At 59.2% G+C, this 17,521-nt stretch overlaps 2 protein-coding genes across 2 annotated transcripts; one reads left to right on the top strand and one right to left on the bottom strand.

The window, feature by feature from the left end:
* Position 1: 1 nt before the first annotated feature.
* LOC101015980 (chloride channel protein ClC-Kb) lies at positions 2-10,367 on the bottom strand. Its single transcript, XM_031661269.1, has 15 exons — positions 8,512-10,367; positions 7,781-7,887; positions 6,687-6,815; positions 5,736-5,864; positions 4,373-4,512; positions 4,006-4,083; positions 3,841-3,919; positions 3,181-3,306; positions 2,737-2,821; positions 2,522-2,623; positions 1,822-1,906; positions 1,371-1,544; positions 874-943; positions 601-711; positions 2-219 (listed from the first exon to the last, which is right to left on the bottom strand). Exons 2-15 carry the CDS (start codon positions 7,878-7,880, stop codon positions 2-4), a joined length of 1,626 nt encoding a protein of 541 aa, XP_031517129.1. The 5' UTR covers positions 7,881-7,887; positions 8,512-10,367.
* Positions 10,368-11,635: 1,268 nt separating this feature from the next.
* LOC110742093 (protein FAM131C) lies at positions 11,636-17,098 on the top strand. The gene is given in 7 exon segments (XM_031661270.1): positions 11,636-12,381; positions 12,677-12,770; positions 15,543-15,630; positions 15,632-15,715; positions 15,973-16,035; positions 16,037-16,089; positions 16,857-17,098. Coding segments are annotated over 7 exon segments (786 nt in total). The 5' UTR covers positions 11,636-12,219.
* The last annotated feature ends 423 nt before the right edge of the window (positions 17,099-17,521 follow it).

Here is a 17,521-nt window from a genome sequence, read left to right as displayed (position 1 = left end):
CTCACCCGATGTTGCGGCCCAGAATCCGTGGCAGGTATGGCAGCTTCTTGACAATGATGGTGCCATCGTAGAAGGAGGGCTGGCAGCTCTGTGCAATGGCATTGGCTGCCAGCACCGCCATCAGCACGGGCAGTGCATGCACTATCTGGCCGGTCAGCTCAAAGGCCAGCAGCGCCGTGGAGATGGTGTGGGTCACAGCCCCTGAGAAGGCTGCAGCCCCTGCAAGGGCAGAGTCAGGCAGGGCAGCTGAGGCCAGGGGCCAGCCTCATGTGAGGGCAAAACTGGCATAGCTGCGACCAGGGGCTAAGTGTGATTTGTAAGAGGTTACAGCCTGGGCACTGTGGGAAGTGCCCAGTGCCTGGGCTTGGTGAGAGGAGAGGGATAAGGGAGGCCACGGGGCTGGGGACACGACAGGAACCATGAGGGAGTGATGGGCCCCGGGGAATGGTGGGACTTAGGAGGGACAGACCCCCATGAGGGGTGCGGGGCTCACTGGGAGGCTCAGTGATGGCTCTGTGCCCTGTGGAGCCACCGGCCAATTCTCCAGGTCCAACCCAGCCCCACGATGCTGCCCACCCAGCAGGGCCCTGACTCACTCACCTGCCAGGGCATAGCCCCCGGGCATGATGGGATTGGTAATCCCTCCAGCCACAATGCCCTCAGGGAAGATGAAAGAGAGAGTCTCTCCAAAGAGGCGCCCGATGGCAGCTCCTGGCCACAGACTTAGGGTGAGGGGGAGCCAGGCTGACCCGGCCCCCACAACGCTCCATCCCTGAGGACCATCCTCAGTACCACCTGGGCAGGGTGAACCAGGAGCCATGGCCCTGCCCCAAGAACCCCGAAATTATCAGAACCTCAGGACTCCAGACTCACCAAGGATGAAGATGGGCATGAAGTACCCGGCAGGGATGGGGATGGTGGTGGCCAGAATCAGCATCCAGAACTGTGGGAGTGGGGAGCCCGGGGCAGAGGTTAGAGGCCCCTGAGCAAAGCATGGACAAGAGAAGACAGGACAGGGGACAGGGGAGTGTCCTAGAGAGAAAGAGGGTGCCCGGCCATGCGCCCACTGCCAGAGTCTGGCATTAGGGGAGGGTCCTCACCCTGAGAAATGCCCACTGTGTGCCTGGCACTGTGCCAGGTACATTCCTTTGTTCCTCCTCAGCCTTCCCAGTAACCACCCCATTTTAAAGATGGGAAGAGTGAGGCCCAGAGAGCTGAAGTCACTTGCCCAGGACCATGCAGTGGGCAGGGAGCACATCAGGAAGTGTGGGTGGAAGGCCTGGGCTCCATGCCACCAGGTGCAGGGAGGCACCCCCTCCCCACCAGAGCTGGTCCTGGCTCTGTGCTCATCTGGGGACCAGGGGGCCCACCTTCATAACTAGGAAGAAGGCAAGGGTCCCAAAGATGGTGAACCGCGGGTGGTACCATTCCCACCACAGGTGCTGGGGGTCGAGCTCCTCGGGCCAGGGTGGGCTGGAGTTCCAAGTCATCAGCACCCAGGAATGGTTGTCAAACAGCGAGTCCAGATGCTGCTTCATGGACAGCTGTGGTGGGGCAGGTGGGAACTGGACTTGAGGGGCCCTGAGTAGCAGACCCCAGCCGCCCCCGCACCGCCTGATCCTGCCTGGAATCCTCCTCTGCCACGTCCCAGCAGGGGGCCTTGGGCAGGGCTCTGACCTCCCGGAGCTATGGTCTCCTTATCTGTAGAATGATGCCCAGGTGTTGCCCTTGTGGGGTGCCGAGGGGATTACGTGAGACACATGTAAAGGGGAAAACAAATGGGTGTTCCCACTCCTGCCACCCCCACTCAGGGCCCCTTACCCGAGAAGCTAGGAAGCGGCCCACACCGGGCGGGTAGGTGATGGAGGCGAGAACCAAGGTGGCCAGGGCCGAGTACACAGGCTTGCTGTGGGGGGTGGGTAAGGTCTAGGGCTGGCCCTCCCTTTCCCACATCCCGAGGAGAGGGAAGCAGGGCCTGGCCCAGGCAGCAGCAGAGCAAGGACTGGGGAGGAGGAAGGGCAGGAGCAGGGAACATGGCCGCCTCCAGGGGGTGGAGCCCGTGAGGTGAGCCCCTCACTACTGGGTATGACTGAGGGCAGAGGAATCACACAGGAGATTAAGAGGAGAATTGGGGCAGAGGCAGGCTGGGAGGGAGGAGAGAGCGGGCCGCGCCGGGGCAGGCCATGTGCCTCTCGGGGCAGGAGGGCTGGCCAATGCTAAGGCCAACGCCAGGGGCCACACAAGATTTGAAGGGGCAAGGGTTTGAGGCTCAGTGAGGGGATGGGGGTTTGCTGAGAGAGTGTAGACTGAAGGAGGGATGGGAGTTCAATGGGGGGTTTGTAGCCCAGTAAGGAAGGGGGGACAGTGACTGTGGGGACTTGGAGAGGGGTGTTAGGTGCTCCATGGGCTAGGGAAGGATTTAGGGGCTCAGTTGGAGGATGGGGGTGGGGCTTTCTACATAAGGTTTGGAGCCCACAAGGGGCTCGCTGAGATGTCCCCAGCCCCTAGGCCCGGAGCCTACCTGGTGGCCAGCAGTTTGGAGCTGAACCGATTGGTCTTGATGAAGCTGAGGAAGGTTCGCTGACAGAAGAGGTAAGCACAGCTCAGGACGCCACAGATGCCACTTGGGGGATGGAGGGAGGTAAGACCAGAGCCTGAGCCCAGTGCCAGGGGCCACAGTCCAGGCCTGGGGGGAATGCCATACTGGACTCTCAGGGGCCCAAGGCACCCACTCACCCCAGTGCCACAAAAAAGAAGATCTCTGGCAGGTCGAAGGGAACGTCCACCCGGAAACTGGTCTTGTAGAGGGAGGTGATGGTCTCTGGGGAAGGAGAGCAGTGGGGAGCCGAGATGGCGCTCCCACCCCACCCAAACACAAGTCCCAGACTAACAGCCGAGGTGCCAGGTCCTGACCCGGAATGTGTGTCCTGGCATTCCAGGCCCCCACAACCAGGCTCCTGCCTCCCTGCCCAGCCTCATCCCTTCTACCCTCAGGGCTCCTGCCCTTCATGCTCAGCACAGGTCAGCCCCTTCCATCCTCCCAGAGAGGTGGGAACAGGGAGGAGGAAAAAGAGGGAGAGAGAGGGAAGAGGAGAGCAAGGGGTATACACAGGGGGGAAGGGAGGGCTCCTCACCCCGGCACCCAGGTAGGGCCAGGGTCAGGCAGCCCAGGGGGCTCACCCTGCTCGCTATTGAAGACCGCCAGGAGCCGGAACATGAAGGCCCCGCAGGTGGCCGCAAAGAAGCCCCTCCAGTAATCCCAGACAGAGAAGTGGGAAGACATGACCTCGATGCTGAACAGGACGCCTGGGGGCGACGCTGATCTCAGGTGGGCTCCCCATCCCCACCCACCTGTGGCTGTAGGGCCCTCTCCCCATGTCACCTCCTCCCTGACCCATCTGTCCTGCTCTCCTACAGCCCAGACAGGGACAGACAGGAGGGGAGGGGAGGGCATGGGCCCTGGGCGGGGAGGAGCCCGCTGCCCAGAGATCCGTCCAGCCTGGAATGCAGATGTGCACCCTCTCACTATCGGGTGAGAACAGTTTGATCCCCATTTTACAGAGGAAGAAGCTGGGCTCAGAGAGGCCAAGGGGCCAGTGGATTTCAAACCCAAGTCTATGTAATGTTACCCTGAAGCCTCTCAGCATCACCCAACCACGCCCCCCACCACCCGCCCCCTCCCCCGCCGCCTCCGGGGATGGCTATACCCAAGGAGGGGCTGAAGTAAGAACTAGAATGAGACCCACCCCCTCCTCCAGGCTCTCAGCTGGGCTGAGGGAACCCAGGGTGTGAGGGGAGGAGCTTGAGGGACCCAGGGGGCGGGGCATGAGGGGGTCTCACCACTGAAGGGAGCTCCAAAGACTGTGGCCACGCCCACTGCCGCACCTGCCACCAACATTTCGTTTTGCTTGCTCTTGTTCTAGTGGGATCCGAGTCTGGGGCTCAGCATCAGCCCCCTCCCTCCCCACTCCCATTCCTCTCCAAGGGCTCTCCTGAGTCCCTAACCTCAGGCCCCCGAATGGTCGTGAGGAAGACACGGCCCAGGTAGGCAGCCATCATCACAGACAGGTGCACCCAGCGGCCCTGCAGAGTGAAGCAAGAGGGCAGGCACAGACAGCCCTTCACCTAGAGTAGCACGTGGCTTTCACCACACCCCCCTCCTCCCTCTCTCTCCAACCCCCAGGGCCGTCCTCAGGTAGTTTTGTCAGCCACTCTCAGGGACCGGTCCTGTTCTTCTCCCCCAAGACTGAGCTTCTCAAAGGCAGGGACAAGCCCAAGTCCCCTCTGACCCAGCTTTGGTAGGGTGATGGGGGTGAGGCTGGGGTGGCTGGGGTGGGTAGGGTGGTTGGGGTGCCCTCACCCCTGCCCATACCACTTTGCCCAGGAAGAGGGTGCTGCCACAGGCCAGGGTGCAACACATGCCCACCACCTTGGCCCCAAAGTTCTTGATATCCAGGTAGTCCTCCAAGACCACACCCGACAAGATGGTCTTCACCTCCGGGATTCCAGAACCTTGGCGGGGGTGGACAGGGCCAGGAGAGGGACAATCTCTAGATTAAAAATCTCAACACTCTACCCACGAAGTGTTTTCACATTATGATCTCGCCAGATCAGCAGAACCCTCTGAAGTTAGGATTATTTTCCTTTGGGGACAGGGTCTTGCTCTGTTGGCCAGGCTGGGATACAGTGGTAGGATCATAGCTCACAGCAGCCTCAGATGCCAGGGCTCAAGTTATCCTCCCGTGTCAGCCTCCTGAATAGCTGGGACTATAGGTGGAGACCACTTCGCCTGCCTTACTTTTTTAAAGAGATGGAGTCTGGCTATGGTGCCCGGGCTGCTCTAGAACTCCTGACCTCAAGTGATCCGTCCGCTTCTGCCTCCCAAAGTGTTGGGATTACAGGCGTGAGCCAGTGTGCCCAGCTGGGTTAGGATTCCTTTGTTTGTTTGTTTGTTTGTTTGTTTCAGACAGGGGTCTCACTCTATCACCCAGGCTGGAGTACAGTGGTGCAAACACGGCTCAGTGCAGGATCGAATTCCCCGGCTCAAGCAATCCTCCCGCCTCAGCCTCCTGAGTAGCTCGGACCACGGGCACATGCAATCACGCCCAGCTGATTTTTTTCTATTTGTTGTAGAGACAGGATCTCCCTGTGTTGCCCAGGCTGGTCTCAAACTCTAGGCAAAAAGTGATCCTTCTGCCTCAGCCTCCTAAATTGCTGGGATTACAGACATGAGTCACCGCACCCAGCCTAGGGTAAGGTCCTTAAACTCATTTAGCAGATTTGGACGCTGAGCGTCACAGGCGGAATGTGAGTTGCTTACATTCCTCCCACCAGACCTGGCAGAAAGCTGTGGTAGGATAGGGGAAGCCTGGATGAAATCTCAGGCCACCACTGAGTGAGCCTTGAGCTCCCCTCTGCTAGCCTGGAGCTGGAGGCCGGGCTGAGCGGCCAGGTGGAGCTGTGCCTCCTCCACCAGCTCCTCCCAGGCTTCACAGAAGAACCTCCCACCAGGCCTCCCATCAAGTCCCAGAGGAGCCCCTGGAAAGCGGGTAGGGCCAGCAGTGACCCAGAGGTCAAGATCTGGCCTTCTTGCTGTGTCCCTTCGGGCAAGCAACATGACTCTTCTGGGCCTTTGTGAAATGAGGCTGCCGCTTCCCGACTCTCCCCATCAGAAGCCCCCTGGGATCTGAGAAGGTTTTGGCCAGCAAGGACTGGTGTGGCGACCATGGACTCACCTCCAGATGAGGGTGTGATGCTCTGGGAGAAGCCTGAGGAGAAAGAGACGAGGGCCACAGGGTACACAGTCCAGGAGAGATACCGGAGCAGGTGACTGTCCCCAATCTCTCTGTACAGCCACTCATGTGCTGGGGAAAGCTGTGTATCAGGAGCCACCCATAGCCTCTGCAGCCCTCGGGGCTAGACACTGTGGTGCCTACTTACTGACCAGAAATGGAGTCACAAAGAGGGAAGAACCAGGCCACCCAGTGAGGGGCAGACCCCCAAGAAGAGGCAGGAGTATGACCCTGGGTCCATATCCCAGGTTTCCACTGCCTAGCTGAGTGACCGTGGGCAAGCCACTCAGCCTCTCTGAGCCTCAGTCTCCCCATCTGTCAAGTGGGCTAGTGATGGGCTCTCCCTCACAGGCTCATTGAAGACTAAAGAGGGCCACTGAGAACTAAATGACACAGGCGTGAAGCACCAAACACCATAGTAGGTCCTGCTTCTGGCATCTGAGGGTCTCCAGAGAAAGTGTCTTAGACCCTTCCTGGCCCACACCCCCTCTTCCAGGGAGGCCTCAGGGTTGAGGCAGGCTGCTGAGGGAGCGGGGGTTGGGAAGGAAGCTCCAAGCTTAGTGTTACAGGCAAGTGCCCCCACTCCCACCCCAGGGCATGGAGAAGGGAAGGAGAAGGACCGGGGTGGCTGGAAGAGGAGGCAGAGAGGTCAGAGGAGGAAGCGCTCTTGGGAACATTCAGGCCTCTCTCCCTTGTTCAAATGAGATAACTGAGGCCCAGAGAGGGGCAGGAGCCTGCCCAGGATCACACAGCAAGTCAGGAGTAAAGCCAGGACCAGATCCCCACCCAGAGCCCACCTCCCACCTCTGCTACACCTGGCGACATCCACCTGGCATCCCCAGAGCGAGCTCAGGATCCCTTGGCCCAGAGCAGCACCTGCCATGGAGGGGTTACCTTGGACAACACTCCCGACAGCCAAGTCCATGGCATAGCTGACCAGGGCCATGAGCACCCCGAGGACCATCAGGAAGTACCAGTCCTCGCCCAGGCGGAACAGCTTCTGCTTTAGCCACTCCAGGCCACCTGGGGCAGGGCGTGGGGTCATGGCACAGGGTGGGGCAAGAGGCACAGACAGTCCCATCCTAGGAGGCCTGCTGGGTTCCAGGCAGGGAGGCTGGGGCAGTGGGGTGGAGCTTGGTGGTGGACTCTGGGGTAGTCCTGAGGGGGACCTGCCTCACATAAGTAGCCGGGCAGGATTTGTGGCAGGCAACAGTGGTGACACAGTGGGTGCCAGGACTGCTGCCCCTGCCGGAAGGCCTTTGACCTGTCCACCGTCCCCATCCCTGCCTGTACTGGGAGGTTCCTGGGGGACAGGGAGTGTGGAGGAGGCTGGCAGCTACAGCTTTCTCCTATATCCCTGCAGGGCTCGTAGCTGAGAGAGCACCAGGGTCTAGCAGACTCTTGCGTGTCCCAGGGCCTGTGGCACCAGGTATCCTCTGGGTTCCCAGCAATGCCCCTGGCCCACTGGCTGCCAGCCCAGCCTGGGAGCTGGCCCTCACTGGCTGTGGGCACCAGCCCCTGGGGCTGCACTTAGCCTCCTTCTGGAGTCCGTACTTGCTCTGCCCTGTAGCTGAGGGGACAGTCAGGTCTCAAAGTGAACAAGGCACATGGGGTTCCAAGGAAAGGTGCCAAGTGCAGGTTGCCCCAGCCGCTTGCTGTGGCCCCAGCTGTTCCAGCAGCTAACCCCCACGTCCCCTCACTGGCACAGGTAGGTGAGGGAGAGGCCTGGGTAGAGGATGGGCACAGTGACCAGGCCTTGGGCTATATCTCCCGAAAGGCAGAGGGCAGATGCCTGACCCATCTGACCCACAGACAGTGGGACAGACAGACCCCTTCTCTCCCTGCCTCCCAGGAGACTTTGGGCAGTGAGGTCCTGGACAAACGCCAGGAGGAGGGTGGTTTCTGGGCAGGGAGGTGGGGTGGGAGCTGGGCAGGAGTGATGTCCTGAGTGGTCCTCCAGGGGGAAGGGAAGAGGACCTGGCTCTCACCTCGGATGCCTCGGCGGATGCGGGGACACGGGCCCCACAGCTCCTGCAGAGTCACAGGGTCCCCTGAGGAGCCCTCACGCAGCCCCACCAACTCCTCCATCAGGCCCCTGGGGAAGCAGATAGAGGGAGGGACCCGGGTGAGCTGCTGCACGTCCTCGCGCTGCCTCTAGGCCCTTCCAGTGCTCTCCCCACCAAATCAAGAGGAAGGATTGTGCTTTTGTGTGTGTGTGTGTGTGTGTGTGTGAAGTTACCACACTAGGTCTGTGTGTGCCCTCATCCCTGAGGTTCCGTCACTGAGGGTGTGTACCTGTGTGTGTCATTTTGTGGGATGGGGGTGGGATTCCTAGGTGTCCCCCCCGGTGTCTAGCTGCAGACTGGGCAGGCACAGGCTGGAGCCTAAGCCCTGCTCAGAGCCCCTTCCCCTTCTGTGGCCGCTGCTCCCACCCTTCTGGGTCGCTTGGCACTTCCGCTGCTGGAATCGGTCTCTGCCCAGGGCTGTGACTCTCTCACTGCAGAGTCCCATGGATGGCTCTGACTCTCCCTCCCCATCTCGGAGCACCCTCCTCTCTCCCCAACCGCTCAGGCCACAGAGGCAGGAAAACCCCAGGAGCAGAAGAAGGCGTCTGCAAAGCCAAAGTGAGGTGCTGGCTTCTGCCCCTACCATCCCCTCTGCCCTGCCTGCCTGGCCCTGCCAGGTTCATACCCCCAGTCCATGCCCAGAGACCCCTCACCTGTCAGTCCTCCTGCTGTGGCTGAACAGGCCCTCCTCTCAGAGCCTCCTTTGCTCCCAGCTCCAGTGCACCTGGACAGGTATGTGCTCTACCAAGCATCATTCTCCCCCCGCCACCCCCACCCACCCCGGCCTGGGGTTTACAGTGGAGATTAAAAATGTCCTTGACAAATCAACCAGAACTGTGGAGGCCAGAGCCATGCAGGGCAGAGCTGCCAAGAGGGAGGGGAGCAGGAGCTTCTCCACCCACCACAGTGGCACAGAGGGTGGTGCCCGGCTGTACTCAGTCTCCTGGGTGCTTCTGGACAGGGGCTGGGGAGGGGGAGCTCACTCACACAGCAGGACAGTGAGGGGCTATCTGCCAGGGCTGAGGCTCAGGGCTCAGGAGTCTCAGAACTGGACATGGAAGGTTTGGAAAAGCACAGAGGGAGAGGGGAGGAGGCTGGGCAGGGAAGGAGAAGGCAGGCCGGCAAAGGTGAGTGGGGTCAGCATGACCACAGCCTCCCTGTGTGCCAGGTAGAGAGTCAGCCTTCCCCAGATTAATTACCCTGAGTGCCCATGGAAATCCCACGAGGCAGGCAGTGTGATCCCGTTGTAGAGAAATGGCGTCTCAGGGAGGCGAGGCTGCCTGTCCAAGATCACAGAGGCCGAGGCAGAACCGGGATTCCCTGCCCAGGTTTACCAGGCTCCAAAGCCTGCAGGCTGTGCCGCACGGTCCCGTCCTGATGACCCATCTTGTCCAGGGCTGGCGAGGAGGCCGACACCTGGGGCAAGGCAGTGAACTGGGGTCAGGAACTTGGACTTGATCCTTGTGTCCAGACCCTCCAGGCTCAGGAAATGCCTCTCAAAGCACACGTCCAAAGGCCAGCGGCTCTGTCTGGGGACTTCTGGGTAATTCCACAGACTTTGTCCTACCCTAACAGAAGATGGGAGCACAGGTGTGAGGGGACATGGCGAGGAACAAGCACATGCTACGTGTCAGGAGCTTCTGATCTGCAACTCAAATCTTTCTCCCCACACTCTGTGAATGGGGAGAGCATCGCCATTTTGTAGATGATCAGAGAGGTAGGTCACTCATCCAAGGTCACACAGCAGAGGCTGAACCCAGCCCTCCACTGTGCAACTCTTTCCCGGCCCCAATCTCCTCTGCTCCTGAGGCTGAACCAGGGCAATGGTTGAGCACAAAACAGAAGAGTTGTGTCTGATGCCACTTTTGGGCAAGAGGTTGGGGGCAATTGCCTCCACTCCTACCAGACAGAGCCACCCTCTGAATAACATGATGGCCCTTGAATGATTGTTAAAATCTGGGACCCTGGGCTACCCTCTGCCTCTAGATGCCAGTCAAGTCAAATCAAAATCGAAAGTGTGTGTTGTAGGAGGTGGGACCCGAGCCCCCCTTCACCTTGGCCACCCCGACCTGTTGACTCTGCACAGCACCAGAACTGGCTGCCCTGTTGACATCCTAATCCCCAGTGTCTGGTCTGGGGCAGCTGCTGGCTACGGTCCCACAGCCGGCACCGCACATTCGTATCCACCCTCACCCCCCAGCCCTGTGAGCACCAGGAGGCCGAGAAGAGCACAGCCAGGGGGTGCAGGACCCAGTGCAGGTCCCTCCCAAACCCACTGCCTCCACATCAGCCCTAATTTCTCCCCTTACACATCACTCGCCTGGCAGCAGTAGCGGGGGCTCAGTAGAGTGACAGCAGGGGAGAACCCAGTGCGGCTCTGTGACCCTAACGCCATCACCTCTGTTTCCTCCTCTGTCAAATGAACTGAGCCTGACACCTGGGTCTCTGTCTCCTGACAGGATAAGGGTGGGAGTCGGGCGCCCAGGACCCGCACAGCCCCCTCGCCTCAGAGCAGCTGAGGACAGGGGATGGGGGACAGGGCACCCTGAAAGATACAGGGCGGGTATCGGTGGGAGTGGGGCGGTGCAGAGAACCCACATGCAGAGGTCACTGAGTCCCCACACTACTTTGCAGCCCGGCAGGTGACATGAAGCAGGGTTCCCTGCCCTGCTTTTATTCCAACAGTTACACCCCCACTGTCAGGTGCCTAGGAGGGGAGGGAGGCTCTGGTTATTCCTGACTTCCCAGAGGAACTGTGGGGACAGCTGGGGAGCTAGCAGATCCCCCATCTCCCACCACTCCCCAAGACACAGGCCTTACCAGCTCCCTGCCACAGCCCCTTCCCATGCCTTACCTGGTCCCGCTGTCTTCAGCGAGAGGGGAAGGGGTTGGAAGAGTGAGGAGTGCTGGGGGTTCTTTAGGAACGCCAGGCTCCCAGAGTCCGAAGGTGGCTGCAGACACCCCAAAGGTTCCAGGCAGTCTCTGACTGGGACCAGCTCCAGGTGGAAGGGATCTGAGTGTTTCCTCAGTGACCACGTCCCTTCCCCTTCGCTTGGCCACCCCATGCCAGGCGCCTTGGGGTCCCAGCCCAGGTGGACTGGCCTGTGAGCTGAGGACCCACCAAGCACGGGACAGAGGCCAGAGAGGAAGAGACGCCTGCTAAAGTCATCCCGAGAGGCTGGGGCTGACACAGCCCTCTGCACATCCGATGAGAAGGGATGCTGGAGGGAAACAGTGGTCATGACAAGGTTCTGAAAAGACAGGAGATGCGGGGCCGGGCACAGTGGCTCATGCCTGTAATCCCAGCACTTTGGGAGGCCGAGGCTAGCAGATCACCTGAGACCAGGAGCTTGAGACCAGCCTGGCCAACTTGGCGAAGCCCCATCTCTACCATAAATACAAAAATTAGCTGGGCAGGTGGTGCACACCTGTAATCCCAGCTACTTGGGAGACTGAGGCAGGAGAATCGCTTGAACCCGGGAGGCAGAGTTTGCAGTGAGCTGAGATCGTGCCACTGCACTCCAGCCTGGGTGTGATTCCTTCTCAAAAAAACTAACAAAACAAAAAGATTAAAAAAAAAAAAAAAGAAGAAGACGCTTGGGCTGCTGGGGTGCTGACAGCCCGACCCAGTGGTAAGGGGACAGAGGGGAGAGATTGCAGGAGAAAGTCCTGAGCCCAGGAGATGTGGCAGCAAGTGTGATGCTGGCGAGATGCTTCCAGGCTGATGGAGCGGAGAGGGCACAGTGATGCTGCAGCAGAGAAAGCAAGGCCCCGGAGGGGCGGGCAGGGATGGGAGCCAGTCCGGGATGGATGGGCAAGAAGGTCTTGGGTGCAGCAGAAACAGCTCTTCCTTTGTTGCAGAACGGAAAGGAGGTGATGTGAGTGAAGGCGCAGGCAGGGTGGTGATTTGGGGTAGAAAGAATTTAAAAAAGAAAAAAAAAGGAATTCTCAGTCTAGATATATTTGGAAGATGTCGCTCAGGGTCACTAGAGGCCCCACATCCTGGTGCATAATTTCCACCCTTGCTCCAGGGTCTGTGGCATGAACCCACTGGATGATATAATTACCTTCTCCCCAGCAGCCCTCACCTCCTGCTAAGCACCACACTCAGCTCTTAGCCTCCGTTACGTTATTTAGGCCTCACCACAACTCGTGAGGTGAATGACATTGTCGCCATTTTGCAGAGGAGGAGACATGTTCAGAGCTGTTAGGAATAAGCTAGGGATACCAGCTGGGAAACGGCAAAGTGAGAGCCCACACCCAAGCCTGCTCTATAAGCTGCACCTGCTGCCTCTCCTCCCAGCACCACTGTTGTCTCTTCCTTCTTACTCTGCATGCCAGGGGACACCAGAGCATGATCCATGAGAGGGCAGACCCCGACCTCACAGAGCACCAGAAGGCTGACCCCCATCCCCGCCCAGGGCCGCAGGACTCGGGCCATCTGCCAGGACAGCGTGCCAGGCCCTGCCTGGTCCTCTCTCTCCTCTTGTTTTAGGACAAACAGATGTTGGGATCCTTGGCAGGTCAGTGCACTTGTGTGTCCCCCAGTCTAGCCAGCCCCAGTTGACACCATCGCCCCTCTATCCCCTGTGCCCAGCCCAGGCACACAGTCCCACCAGCCCTAAGACAAGAATCTGATGCAACAGTGGGTGGGGGTGGTCCTGTGGGAGTTGGTAGAATCTTTCTGGCTTTAGTTGCCCTGTCCTTGCCCACTGGCCAGAGGACCTGGTGGGCTGGGAGACGGGATGGGTGGGACTAGAGGGATGTCTGGCCAGTAGCCTGGCCCACCCTGCTCACTCCTCCTGCCCCTTCCTCCAGAGGTGCTTCCAGACCACCAACGGCTACCTGTCCGACTCCAGGTCCTGCCCCAGCAACTACAATGTGGCAGCCCTGGCCACCTCGTCCCTTGTGGGTAGGTTCTGGCTGCAACTCTCCTGCCCTTGGAGAATGCACGGTCCCACCCTAGACCCTGGCTGTGGGAAGGGCACAGCTGAGTTGCAGGTGGGAAGACGGCAGCCCTGTTGGATTCTCCATTTGCTAAATGCCAGAGTCCCATTTTCTAAATGCCAGCCCTGCTGGATTCTCCATTTCTAAATGCCACAGGTCACCGGGGGACCAGTGGCTCAGGGTTCTGCTTCCACGAGTTAAACTGCTGGGTTCTCAATAAGCTCTGCGGGGGTGGGGCAGAGTTTTTCAGATGGCTGTCTGGCATGGCCTCCCTGCCTCTCTGCCAGTCACATCACCTTAATCCAGGTTCCCTGGAGGCAGAGCCTGACATAGGCATGACTGTGCAGGTGATTCCCTGGAGACTGGCCCTCAAGAGAAACCAGCAGTCAGCGGGGGAGGCAGAGCACGCTGGGAAGGGGCTCAGCAGGAGTCTAGCCCTGCCCACCTGGTCCCACCGCAGCTTGGGAGCATGAATAGCACCCCAAAATTGATGGCACGCTATGGCAAGAGGCTAGACTCTTTTTATTTTATTTTATTTTATTTTAGAGAGACAGAGTGTCACTCCGTCACCCAGGCTGGAGTGCAGTGGTGTGATCTTGGCTCACCACAACCTCCGCCTCCCGAGATCAAGCAATTCTCCTGCCTCAGCTGCCCAAGTAGCTGGGATTACAGGTGTGCGCCACTACACCCAGCTAATTTTTGTATTCTTAGTAGAGACAGGGTTTCACCATGTTGACCAGACTGGTCTTGAACTCCTGACCTCAAGTGATTTGCCCGCCTCAGGCTCCCGAAGGGCTGGGATTATAGGCCTGAGCCACTGCGCCCGGCCAGGGGCCGGACTTTATACTCTCCCACTGCTGCCTCACTGGCTGCCCCTGGGGAGGAATTTGCAGCCTCCTGGGCATATCTGGGTGAGGCAGCTCCCACTGGCTCAGGGCGGTTCTGCAGATACGGTTGTAGGTGTGAGCTCACAGCAGCAGCACCTGAAGCAGATGGGGATAGGCTCCTGGCACAGTAAAGGAGGTGTCGGTGATCACCACGGCATCAGGTGGCGCCAGCGTGGCCTTCACCTGTCTGTGCATACCCAGCTCTGCTCCATGCCCTGCAGGCTCTGCTTCACTAAAGCCCGCCCAGCTCCCCCGGGACCCCTGGGGCCCTCCCTCCCCACATTGGCCTGTGCCTTTCTCTTCCACCCGCAGCACCTTAGACCGCTGCATCTACCTTTCAAGAGCCACTTGAACCCCCGCCTTCTTCAAAACACCTTCTTAGATACCCAACACCCCCCACTTTAGTGATTGGGAGCGAGATTCTCCCTTTCTTCCACATGCCCATCCTTCCCATTTTCCCAGCTCTCTAATTTCCTTTGTGGATACCTCCTCTTTCTTCTCAGTCTGTCACCCAGGCTGGAGTGCCGTGATGCGATCTCGGCTCACTGCAACCTTCACCTCCCAGGTCCAAGAGATTCCCCTGCCTCAGCCTCCCAAGCAGCTGAGATTACAGGCACATGCCACCATGCCCAGCTATTTTGTGTGTGTGTGTGTGTGTGTGTGTGTGTATTTTTAATAGAGACAGGATGACAGGATTTTACCATGTTGGCCAGGCTGGTCTCAAACTCCTGACCTCAAGTGATCTTCCCGCCTTGGCCTCCCAAAGCACTGGGATTATAGGCGTGAGCCACCACACCAAGCCTCGTCTTTCTTAAATATCACCATTCCTCACATCATGGCTTCGGAGACCTCGGTGACTCCCAGATCTGCGTTGTCAGACTTGGTTAATGACAATCCTGAACCATTGCTGACAGCCCCTCTCCATCTTCCACACACAACTCCTCTCCTCCCAAAGCCCCCGACCCCTCCTCTCTGTCTGCCCAGCCCTTGCCATGTCTGTTGCTGGGTCCTTGCAGTAACCCCTAATCTTCCAACTGGGGTGTCTTTCTAAACAGCTGTGCTAACTGCTCACTCTCTTGCTGATTACTCTGCTGGGGCTCCCCACTGCACAAGGAGAATATCTGAGCCCTCCACCTGGTTCTCTCCAACCCTGTTCTGGCCCTGATCAGCTCCCAGCTTCTCCTGTCGCCCAGTCCTAATGTGGACCCCATGTCTCACCCCAGCTAGTCCTGGACTCATGCCAGACTCTTCCATGCCTTCATCCTCGTCTCATCTCTGAAATGAAACCTCCAGTCTTGCCTCTATCTGTCCAAACCCAACACACCTTCAAATTCCAACCAAGGTCCCCTCTTCCAGGAAGCCTTCCCTGCCTGCTCCATCCACCCAGGTCTCACCTCCAGCAGAGCTGGCACACAGAGATGCTCTCTCAGAATGTATTTAATGGATCATGGAGAAAGCTGGGGCTCAAGTGAGTGGTCTCGGTGGATCTCCTTAAGGAAGGGTCTGAACTTAGTCAGAAAGGAGTGAGGGATGTGGGCGATCTGGGAAGAAGCACCCAGTGGGTGGGAACATGGACTAGAGTAGGATGCTGGAGGAAATGTGTGGATGCCAATGGGTGGGGGGCATTGAGGGGAGGGGGGGCCGCAGGACGGAGGCTCAGGGCAGAGTGAGAAGGAGGTGGAGGGCATGAGGAATTAGATGGGTATAAGCCTTGGGGAGTGTGTGGGGCACTGAGGAGACCGTGGCACACTGGAGGGAATATGGGGTACAGGCCACCGGGTGGCTCGAGGCATGGAGGTTAGAGCCCTGGGTTGGCTGGAAAGCCGATGCCCAGATGCCCATGCCCTTAGGGGTGGTGCAGAGCATCAAGGACCACCACTCACAAAGCCCACGGCCATGGGCCCGAGGCCGCGTGGCCCACCTCATCGAGCGGAAGGCTGAGTGCCCAGCGGGCAGGCTGGGAGCCGTCCCCAGCCGAGGACGCAGCATATTGCTGCCTCCCACGAGCTGCGGAGGCCCGCTTGCTGCAGGTCAGAGAGGAGGGGACGGCCAGGGCTCTGTGGGGGGCGAAGCTGGGACATTGAGGGGCCCAGATCACTGCATGGGCATCGTCTGGGCAGGAAAAAAAATAATAGCATAGGCGGGGGGCTATTATGAGCATTCTTGACCACTGGGGCTGGATGGGCAGCGCTGGGAGAGGCTGCCACCGCCTGTTCTGGAGCAGCTCCATGGGGCACTGAGGCTGTCCCCACCCATTCCCCACTGAGCCAGATCTCTGTCCCTCCCAGGGGTCGCCGAGCAGCTTGCCATCACAGAGGCTACACTTGAGCCTTGGTCCTCGCTGACGACGAGGAGTTGCACCCGAGAACAGCCCCCAGGGCATCCTCCAGCTCCAAGGTACAGCCCAGGAGGTCCGGGGCGGGGTGAGCAGAGCGGAGCTGAGGCTGATGCTGCCCGCCCACCACCAAATGCAGTGTGGCCTTGGCCAAGCTCCTTCCTTTTCTCAGCCTAAGTTTTTCCATCTGCAAAATGCGCAGTGATCCTGTCTGCCCATTGCCCGCAGTGCCAGGAGCAGGAAGGAGGAGAATGAGCACACAGTGGGGGTGAACTGAGTGCTTACCGCACTGAGGGCTGTGCACGAGACCTCCCCGAACTGTGACAGCAGCCCTAGGGAGGGGTCCTGTTGTCCCCATTTCACAAATAAGGAAACAGAGGCACTCAGAGGTTCAGAAACTTTACCCAAAATGACACAGTTAGAAGCGTCAGAGCCAGACGAAACTTTAGCACTGTGACACAAGCAACCGCCTTTCTAGAAGCCCAGGTTCCTATAGGGCTTCAAGGAGCCTTGGCCCTGGGGAAGCCTGTGCTTAATCCCTCCCACAGATGGAGAGGGACGGGAGGGACAGCAACGGGAGCACTGGTTGTGCCAGTTCTCAGAGAGCACAGGCTCGGCACCCAAGCCCACTCTCTTTGACCTCCGTTTACTGCCCGAGGAGGAACCTGGAGCTCAGAGGGTTTTAGTGACTTGACCAAGGTCACAATGCTCGCCAGAAGCTGGATTTAGAGGCAGGTCTTCTGCCCCTTGCCCTTTCTCACACCCCCAGAGAGTGGCTTAAGAGCCGGATTCGGGACTCCATTCCCCGTCACCCTGTTGCTTTTTCCAGATCTGGAGAGCATCTACCTTCAGGACAGCCTTCCCAGTGGCCTCGCAGGATGACAGCTCAGGCCTTCTCCTCGTCCAGCCCCTCCCTGAGAGCTGTCCTCACTGGAGGAGCCCCCAGCACTGCTGGCATCCCGCAGCCCCCAGCCCAGAGAGCTGCAGCATCGAGTGCGGCCTGGGCACCAAGGACCTGAGGGTGGACACACCCCACTGCCTCCTGTGGACAGCGTTCCGCCTGGGAGGTGAGGACGAGGTGTTCTTATAACTGAGGCGGGGCTAGCACAGGCACCTGCTCACAAGACCATGACCCTGGTGGGTAGTCCGGGTAAATCTGGATCCCAGGCCAGGGGCAGGCCTCTTCGACCCCCTCAGGTAGGCACACAGGGCAGGTGTGGTGGGATGGGGCCAGCCATCATGGCCTCTTCTGTGCTCACAAGACCGCCCCAGCAGTGACAGCTATAACTCCTCCCTTCATTACTTCACTCAGGTAAGCACCTTCCCCTGCAGGGTGTCTGCCCGGAACTCAAGGACTCTCAGAGACACCAGGGCAGCCTGGCCCAGGAGGAGCAGCTGCTTGTGCCCCCAGGAGTGGCCATGGAGAGAACTGAGACTCCACTTAGAGGAGTCTGGGAACTCTGCTCAGTACCTGGGGCTCAGTCCTCCCACTCT

The sequence above is a fragment of the Papio anubis genome, unplaced genomic scaffold, assembly GCF_008728515.1.
Source record: "Papio anubis isolate 15944 unplaced genomic scaffold, Panubis1.0 scaffold1219, whole genome shotgun sequence".
Lineage (NCBI taxonomy): Eukaryota > Metazoa > Chordata > Mammalia > Primates > Cercopithecidae > Papio > Papio anubis.
The sequence above is the reverse complement of the archived record's forward strand: the minus strand, read 5'-3'. Positions and strand labels throughout refer to the sequence as shown.